General features: G+C 32.8%; 1 protein-coding gene across 4 annotated transcripts in view; it reads left to right on the top strand.

Moving 5' to 3' along the window:
- The window catches only part of hipk3a (homeodomain interacting protein kinase 3a), a 67,088-nt gene that overhangs the window by 40,823 nt on the left and 15,955 nt on the right, over positions 1-10,310 (top strand). For all 4 annotated transcript variants that reach the window (XM_056452435.1, XM_056452439.1, XM_056452434.1 and 1 more), the window contains exons 4-8: positions 5,562-5,681; positions 5,829-5,915; positions 8,417-8,601; positions 8,686-8,848; positions 8,935-9,058. In XM_056452435.1, coding sequence (XP_056308410.1) covers positions 5,562-5,681; positions 5,829-5,915; positions 8,417-8,601; positions 8,686-8,848; positions 8,935-9,058 — 679 coding nt within the window. The remainder of the gene's footprint in view (positions 1-5,561; positions 5,682-5,828; positions 5,916-8,416; positions 8,602-8,685; positions 8,849-8,934; positions 9,059-10,310) is intronic.

The raw sequence follows: 10,310 nt of genomic DNA, 5'->3' as shown, positions 1-10,310 counted from the left end.
AGAAGATTATTTCAAATATAGACAAAAGAAAGCGAAACCGCAGTACAAAGGGTTTACAAAGGGTACCCAAAAAGTTTTTTAAAGAAAATTATTCTGTTCATCAAGGTGGCATTTATTAAATGTAAAAAAAAATGTTAAATATTTATAAAAAAAATTAAATAACTGCTTACTTATTGTATGTAGTTTCAAATAAAAATTATTACTCTTTTCATTATCATTATCAGTGTTGCCAACTATTTTCAATGAAAAGGCACTAAGCTCTGCCCGAAAAGTCGCTAGATTACGTCAAACGTCGATTTGCATATTATTGACGTCATCACGTCCAACCGTTTCTGTTTGTTTAACAGCCTATGGTTAATAAAGTGGTATTTATATTTGCAAGACACTTTGTTTGCATGTAATTTAACTAAATGTATTGCTGTTTGATTACAGCATATCAGTATCGATCAATGTAGTGTATTTACATTAATGTCTCAGACATAATAAACTCAGGAAAGTTCCGAAACTGTCACTAAAATATCTGTGATTTGTAAACGAGACAAATTACACAGTCAAATTTGTAAACAGTCAAATTAAATTGTTAAATTTAAAAACAAAGGAGAAGCAGATCGGTTTGACTGTACAAGGGAAATACCTCACACTCGTGATGCTAAATCATTTGCCGTCGGTACGCAGAGGGCTGATCTGCTCTCAGGCTGCAGGTATGAGAGACTGCTGTACAAGGACTGCGCTGCCCGTAAATGCTCTGAGGCTGGGGAGGGGCCGACGGCATCACTCACAGCTCGTGGGGAAGAGTAGGAACCATACAGTACGTACACATGAGAGCAGAGGTATTGCTAGACATAAAGTTCTACTGGGGCACGCACCCCCTTCCCCCACCCTCACCCACCCTCCAAAAAAAAAAAAAAATATATATATATATATATATATATATATATATATATATATATATATATATATATATATATATATATATATATATATATTCATAACACACCAGAACTGTAGGCCTATAGTCTATGCAGTGTGTAAACTTACAGGGCAGTGTTGGGTACTGCGCACCACGTTATTGAACTCCAATATCTCTGAGGGAGATTGTTACCCGATAGCCTATATTAACAAGAGATTTTAAAAATAAAAGGCATTTTAAAATAAGAACAAACAACAAATAAAACTGGTCCCGTGGATTTCAGCACCTGTTATCTTGCTAGTGTGCTGTGGAGTGTGTGTAGCTATAGCGCTCTTATGCAGCGCATCTCAACTGCCGGCTGGTGTGAGAGAGAGAGAGCGCGCGTAAAATGCTCAAAGCCGGCATATAACCAAAAGCGAGATCATATCGTTATAAATATTCCATTAACAATACTTATCGACGTATTTATACATTTACATGGTGTTTATTGGGATTGTGTGATCTGTATAGGCTGTCTGATCTTTACAGAAGCTGTAAACTGACACGCGTGCGGTGACAGCAGTGATTTTCAGCTCTGACAAGAAGCTTTTATTTAGCCTGTAGTCTTTAGAGTTTTACATAATGTTCCATTACTTAAAATTTCTTTCATTTTTTTATTTATAGTTTAGAAATAAAATGAGTGCTAGCTTGTTTAGCTGTGATCATTTGCTAGGATCATATTTCATATTTGGTTTATTCTTCAGTAGCCTAAAGATTCGTTAATAATGTATTTTATAAACGGACTGTTTATAAGGACTAAGCTATTAATATATAATACATTAGGCTAATTAATACATTAAGACATTGAGGTCGGGTAGGAGGACAACATCGCATCCATGTATAGTGAATTACTGTTGAGTGGTATCGGTGCGTGGTATCGGCCTTTCATATCCGATACGAGTATTTTAACCAAGTATCGACCCGATACTGGTATCGGTATTGGTGCATCCCTAACAATTATTCTAAATCTTAAATGTAACTGGAAAACAATGTTAAGACACAACTGGAGTTATATGCTAAGATCATTTAGGAAATCTTTTGCATAAATATTAATTTCATTTGAATGAAATTCTATAGACAATTCAATAAAATACTAAAAATAATTGTTTTATAGAATTATCTGTGGTCTTAGACTTGACACATGGCAGAGAATTAGGTTTATTAAGTCTTACCTCCCTGACTCATCATCCCTCCTTTTTGCTTTATACAAAAAAATCTATCAGGAGGCACGTGCCCCAGTAAATTGGGTCTATCGACGCCCCTGCATGAGAGTATATAAAAAATTCCAGTAACGCCCAAAAAAGTCACTAGATTTGTCGCTAGTTGCTTTTTTGAAAATTTGTCGCTTAGGGGAGGTCTGAAAAGTTGCTAATTTGGCAACACTGGTCATTATTGCTTTTATTACTATTACCATTAATAATAATAATTAATATTAGAGTGATTTCTGAAGGAATCTGAAAACTGGAGTAATAAAGCTGAAAATTCATCTTTAAAATCACTGGAACAAGTTATTAAATGAATTTATAAACTACTCTTGAACCGTTATTTTATAATGCAATACCATTTCACAATTTTACCTTTTTTCTGTATTTTTGATTAAATAAATGCAGCTTTGGCGAGCATGAGAAGCTTATTTTAAAACATTTAAAAATTCTACTGCCCCCAAACTTTTGACTGGTAGTGTATTTTGATGAACCGTCCTTTAAAATTTATGAAAGGGATTGTTACTATGAACTTTGGACTGGGTGCACGGCTTATTTAAATCTGTTCAAATGAAAAACAAAGCTGTCTTGAGGTCATTGGTCACGTCTGGAAGTGTTTTGTTCACAAAAAGGATCAATGCTGAGGGCAGTATTTGTCCCCAGAATTGATTTTTACATGCGGTTTTTGCCCTATTTTAAACTAAACATTCAGTGTGCAGTCATGTCAAAACACATTAAGCAGCCATAAATACACAAAATCGTAGTTCTTTTTAAAAGTTTGGGAGCATTAAAAAAATAATAATCATAAAAGTTGAAGTCTTTGTTCCCACCAAAGCTGCATTTATTTAACCAGAAATTCAAAACAAATATCTATATCTAATATTATGTTGTGATATTGTTAAATTTAAAGTAGCTTTCTATTTTAATCAGTTTTAAGATAGTAACTTTTAATAGCCAAGGGGGGAAACTACAATTTTACGTAATTAAATTTAATTAATTAAGCAATTTAAAATTCTAATTTTGAGACATTTTAATAATCGTGACTTAACATCTCACTCTTTTTTTTTTTTTTTTTTGTCACTTCTAGTGGCATTTGCCATGAAATATTGTTCATAATTGACCCTTTTGGTCATTTCTATCCAATTAAACATGATGTTTACTAACTAAGGTCAGTTGTGCCCTCAAGTTGCTGTATGAACTGTCCATGTAATGCAGTGTACTGTTTGGATTTAGTGCGTCAACCGAATGATAAAAGAGCACTGCACTGGCTTGCATTAAGCCTGATCGGTGTGACATCTGTTGTGGGCATAAAGAATGCCCAACATCTTGACTTGGCATCTTAACAAAGCCTTAAGGAGCGGCATACCTCACACTGTTCTCTGTATTAACAGTTTAACACTGAGCTTTCCAAGTGTTGCCTCAACTCTTAAATTTTATATATCCAAATAACAATGCTTATTTTTCCCTTTTGTGGTGCATTGGAGCATTTCCCGGATTCATATGTGTTAACAAAAAAAATCAGTTGGGGATTTTAAACATTTTGTTTATATTTATAATATCCTATGCACGTTTTGGGAGAAAATATCCCATTTGCAGAAACAAATGGGTGTAAACATGCACCAGTTCCCAGTGTTTACATCGGAGACTGCGCTAGTTATGTATTAGCTGGGCTTGACGTTAACTTTTGCAGGATTTTGGCTAGAAGATTTCCAACATTACTAGCCGTCTGCCATTTTCGTCAGCCACAATTTTGTTGTTGGGAAAATTATTTATATGCATAAATTTGACTTTGAGATGCTAAAATGACTTGATTTAGATTTTGTGTTATGTTCACATGTATTTACCTTTTTTGTGTGTTGTGTATGACCTTGCTCAATGTGCATGAGCAAATGGGTTGTGGTTTCATAGTGTATTTCACATGACTTTTCAGTGGTCGAAATTAAGGATTTACCAAATTTGTCTCTTGCCACACCAAACATAAATAAATAATTATTTCTTGGCCACAAATTTTAGTGTCAAAATAAGCAAAATATATCTGTATACTATATTTTTTATTCAACAAAATGTTTCTTTAAAAAAAAAAAAAAAAAAAAAAAAAAAAAAATATATATATATATATATATATATATATATATATATATATATATATATATATATATATATATATATATATAATAAAAAAGTTTGTCATGTATCTAAAACTGCATATGTCTGTGTCCTGGCTAAAGGTCTCAGATCACCAGTTAACTAAGTAGGGAGTCAATCTCCTATTAAAGCAATCTTATTGTAAAAAATGATAATTAAACCATATTATCAAATAAATTATAAGCAAAAGAAATCAGGTGAAAAGCATACCTTGTGTGAAAATGTAAGGATGATCGTGTTAACGTTAGGCCTGTTAATAATCTGTTTAAAGAATGGTTAAAGCTAAAGCAGCAACCACTGCTGCTTACAAAAAGTCAAAAAGCCTGATCACACCAATTGAGTTTGCAGGCATGGTTGCTTCGCAGAACATCACATTGCAAGTTATCTTCCTCTCAATCTGTATTCACCTGCTTACTTTGGCTTGCACGAACATAGCTATTTTTGTCAGTCCTGCTGCTTCTCGATTCTAAGATCCCATTTGCACGCCTATTGGGTCATCTTAATTGTTGAACCCTACTTTTAAGAAAACTACAATTGAAAACTGATTTCCAACCAGCTAAAATGGCTAGTGGGAGCAGCTGTCTTACCCACCACAGCTGAAATCTACCCGCATTTGGCAGGTTGGCAGGTGTTAATGTCAAGCCCTGTATATTAATCATTGCATTTAATCTTTACAGGGATAGTTCAACCAAAAATCTAAATTTTCATTTTCTATTCAGTTTTTTTTTTTTGTTCAATCATTTACTCAGCTTTTGCTTGTTCCATACAAATTTGAGTTTTGTTCTGTTGAACACGAGATACTTTGAAAAAATGTTTTAAATCTGTAACCATTGACTGCTATATTATTTGTTTTTCCTGCTATGGAAGTTAATGGTTACCTTAAGGCACATTTTGCATTATTAAGGTTAATGATTTATTGAGGAATCGATCTTTAGATTGATTGTTTTTGTAAATTGACTTTTGAACCATGCTGAACAGACTTTACTGCTCACATTCCTCCTCAATATGTTCAAGCCATGTTTATCTTTCGCAAGCACTAGGGATACTTGTTTAGGCAAAATGGCGTTTTGATTTGTTCATTGGTATTTTGGCACAACGTTGCATACCTGCTTGTTCTAGACCAGTCTTATCTTGCAATACTTCCTCCTGGAATGCTGGAAAAGTACCATCTTTCTAGGGGAGATTTGTAAAGAAATAAGTTCAGATGGATTCAGCTCAACTTATTTTAATGGGTTGATTTAATAATATTATGAACATCTCTGCAGATCCGCTACATCTCTCAAACTCAAGGCTTGCCAGGAGAGCAGCTTCTGAACGTGGGGACGAAGACGGCACGGTTCTTCTGCAAGGAGTCCGATTCACCGTACACTGCCTGGAGACTGAAGGCAAGCAGATAATTTCTCATTCAGACCAGATGCTGCTGTCATTAACTTACAGCAGAAGTGTCTGCTTTGAGTTACTGTGTGCGCCGCATGAAGTTTTGATGTGAAGTTCTTATGTAATGACTTAAAACGTGCTTCCTGTTTCTGCAGACGACTGAAGAACACGAGGCAGAAACGGGGCTAAAGTCCAAGGAGGCGAGGAAGTACATTTTCAGCTGCCTGGATGACATTGGACATGTAAGACCTCAGTAAACCTGCGTCACTATGAAATTATAGAGGTTTTCTTAAAATACGGTAGACGTGTAACACATATTATATAAAAAATAAATAGGAAAAGTGTAATATTGAAATCCCTGAGGAAGAGTTGAAAAGTATTTTTCAAACACCATGGAAATCAACATCCTCCTCAGTCTGAAGGGAATTTGGTTGGAAAAATATCATTTGTTTCTTCATAACCCCTTGATCAGAAGCGATACTTCTGCTGGATACTATGTAGCTCAAATGAATTGTTTAAAAATTCGGGCATTTTGCCTAGAAATTCATAAATGTTTATAGAATATATTCCATATCCCCATCGATTTCTCTTTCTCAACTTTATATTTAGGCCTAAAAAATCCTATATTAGAAGAAAAATCTGACAAAAAAAACACTGAAAATTTTGCTGATAGCCTGTTAAAAAGCCATAACCAAAAAAATGGTTACAGCTCGAAATACCTCAAATTAGTGGCTGGTATGACGTAATTTATGAAATCTATAAGATGGAAAGGCTAACAATGAATTGTCGTTTAAAGACTGAAGAGTTTAATGAGACATGAAGAAAATGGGTAGAATATATTCTTCCATTAAGACCAGATTTATAATAGAAAGTATAGTCGTAACGATGTGAATTATTTTGTGTAATATTTTTTTTGTAATGAGAGAACATAAAAGAAAGACAAGTGAGAAGAACAATACAGATTAAAAAAAAAATATTTATAAACAAACGAATAAAAAAAATTAAGATCCTTAAAGTACCATCCTCATAGTTTCATATGTGTATATAGTTTAGGTACTAAAAAAAGAAAAGAAAAGGGTAGACTGGGTGCCACAACATGGGTTAAAAAGTACACAATTGAATTGTACCTGAAAAGCAACAAATCAATTTTATCTATTTTCTTTTTGACTATACAGAACAATTATGAGTGTATTGTTTTGACTGTTCTTATAATGTCCTTGAATCATTAATGTAACTTTCATATTTATTTATTCATCTATGGGGGATTTTTTTTTGTATTTTATAATTTCATTTATTTCTACAATTTCTGGATTCGGATGTTGGGTTGTTTTGTTGTACCCATTGTGGAAAACCCTATATACAATGCATCTGTATGTCAATTTGGAAACTAAATGAGAAAGAAATAAATATGGTTGCCATGCATTATAAAGACAGAGGGGGAAAAAGTGCAACTATTTTTGTCATTATTGTTAATTATAAATACACACGCTTTTAAAAATACTAGTTTTTATAATAATAATAGTAATGAAAACTATAACCCTTACACTTAATTGTTATTAATAATAATATCATTATATTATGCCATATACAGTTGAAGTCCGAATAATTAGCCCCCCCCCCTGTTTATTTTTCCCCAATTTCTGTTTAACAGAGAGAAGATTTCTAAACATAATAGTTTTAATAACTAATTTCTAATAACTGATTTATTTTATCTTTGTCATGATGACAGTAAGTAATATTGTACTTGATATCTTTCAAGACATTTCTATACAACTTAAAGTGACATTTAAATGCTTAACTAGGTTAATTGGGTTAACTCTGCAGGATAGGGCAATTAGGCAAGTTATTGTATAACTATGGTTTTGAATTTTGAATTACTTTGGATTGTTACCTGATAAGACTGAAAACAAATTCGATGAAAAACCCAAAATAGCAACAAGAAACATTGAAACAATTTTGACCACTTCATATAGGCAAATTTTGTTGGAAAAAAATGCTCTTGTGTAACCAATTTCATTCGGTATAATTTGTATCTTTATTTTAATGTATTTTTTGTTGATCAGTTATCTACAAAGTAAACAAAAATAATAAATACATTTTAGCAAGCAAGGTGCAAATTATAATGTTTGGCCTAAGGGGAATTATGAATTAAATTCAAGTAGGTCTATTATAACATAAAATATAGTATTTCTGACCATTTACTTTATAATTTGAGTTATGAATTACAGTATAGCAATACTACATTATATAAAATAATTATTAATTGTGATGTTTACATGAATATTCATAATTCACAATATTAAAAAAATACAATTGCTGTTGTTAGAAAATTTTAATTTTAACTGCTAAAAATATATTATTGTGAAGTTATATTGTACAGAAAGTTTTAAACTGATGTTGCTAATAGCTATATCGCGTAAATATTTTTATAAATATTCAAATATTGTTACAATTACATTTTAATGGAATTAGTAATATTTGTTTACGATTATATGCATTAATTATACTAAAGATAAATTGTTAAAAGAAAAACAGTATTTCTGTAATTATTATTTGCAAATATTGCACTAAAATTATTGTTCTATTAGAATAAAAATAACTTTATTATAAAATTGTGTAGTAATAATAATAATAATAATTATTATAATAATAATAATAATAATAATAGTTGTTTTTCTATATTTGTATATGCGTTTTTAGATATTTATTTGTAATGTTTATGTTTTTTGTATTCTTTCATCAGGTGAATCTAATGCTCAACATGGAAGGTTGTGACCAGTTGGCAGAGAAAGCTGACAGGAGAGAATTTGTGGACCTGCTGAAGATGATGCTGATGATCGATGCCGATCAAAGAATTGCCCCTTCAGATGCACTTACTCACCCTTTCGTCACTATGCAGCACCTGATGGATTTCCCCCATTGCAACCAGTACGTCCACACATTTCCAGTAACATTTTCAAAGTGTATTACGTGTTACACAATCTCAAAGAATTGGTTTGGTCTCTCCAACAGTGTCCAGTCTTGTTTCCACATCATGGACGTGTGTCATTCAAGAACCAGCATCTTTGATACTCTGAACCGCAACAAAGCACCGCCGCTCATGAAGCCCGTGACGCTTCCAAGTGCTCCAAATATCACTGTCGCCTTCAACAAAATGCCATCTGTCCACTCTCAGGTAAAACCGGAGAGGCTCTGGGTTTAAGTGCATGCAAGACGACGACAGATTGTTCCAGAGTCTGATTTGTTTGCCTTCACTTTTAGACCCTGCCGCCGTCTGCTCCACCTGTGGTGCATCCTGGGATTCCCATCCAGACCGGAAGCGCCCAGTTTGGATGTAACGAATCCTTTCAGCAGGCACTCATTCTGTGCCCTCCTGCACTGCAAGGTACTTTGAAGCACACTGCTATATAATAAATAATATTTATTTGCAATTACATAAACAAAACTATAGTTTGCTGTGCTTGTTTTAGGGCTGCATAATTGGTCCAAATAATTTGTAGTAATATATAGTGTGGTTTTTAATGTTTTTATAGTCATATTCATGTGTGGAAATATATTGTTATTATTTTACAGAAATATAATGATCATAATAATAAAGTAATTGTAATAACTTTTATTATTAGCAGTTTTTCTTGTTTTGGTACTGCTGGTGCTAGTAAAATACAGTGATAAACTATAAGAAATATTACTGTTATTTACTAATAAAAACTTTTTTCTCTGAAAACGTATATTTCTAAAGGTGCTTTTGACTTAAAATTTTCACCAGATGTTAATAACAACCAAATAAATCCATATATGAAAAGAAAACGAATCTAATTGGTTTATAAATGAAGTTGTGTGTAATAAAATCAAATGAGGCAGGAAAAAAGTATTAAACACATGAAGAAAGTGAGGTGTAGAAAGGCAGTGAAGGCCCAGACAGCAGCTGAAATCTCTCAGTAGTTCTTCAGCAACCCTTTGCCCTTCGTCAGTGTAAATTAATATTAGCTGCTTCCGTCCAACATCTACATTCGTAGGATGATGAAGATGAAACTAGGGCAGACATTTCAGCAAGACAATGATTCCATTATAATAATATTAAAGCAATTGTAATAACTACTATTAGTAGCAGTTTTTGTTGTTTTAGTACTGCTAGTGCTAGTAAAATAGTGGTGGTAAACTATAAGAAATAGAACTGTTATTTACTTATAAAATAAATAGATTTTATCTATTTATTAATAAAAATGTATTTTATTTTCTATGCATGAAAATACTCGTAACACATGCAAATACAGAAAGGCACTGCAAATAGCACAGACCACATCGAAAATGTGTCTAGGGACCCCAAAAAATTTATGGATTGCTTATTAGATTTTATGAAGCTGCATTCCCACTGCAGAATCCTCCTAATCGATCTAACAGAATAAATTCTTTCCAAATAGAGATATTAAGTTATCTGGTGAAATTGTATTGATATCGCAAAATAAAAAATCAGCGTGCAGCCCTACTCAGAACTGTTTACTCCACCTCACCCTTTCACTTTCACACTTGTACTTTGTAATTTTAGCGAAAAACTCAGATACTGTTGGTTGGGCATCTTTTTTACCGACCAAGTTTAACGACGCCATTATAATGCCACAGATCGCTCTGCCTATTCA

Source organism: Danio aesculapii, chromosome 25, assembly GCF_903798145.1.
Source record: "Danio aesculapii chromosome 25, fDanAes4.1, whole genome shotgun sequence".
In the NCBI taxonomy this organism is placed as follows: Eukaryota; Metazoa; Chordata; class Actinopteri; order Cypriniformes; family Danionidae; genus Danio; species Danio aesculapii.
This window is presented reverse-complemented; position numbering and strand designations above follow the sequence as displayed.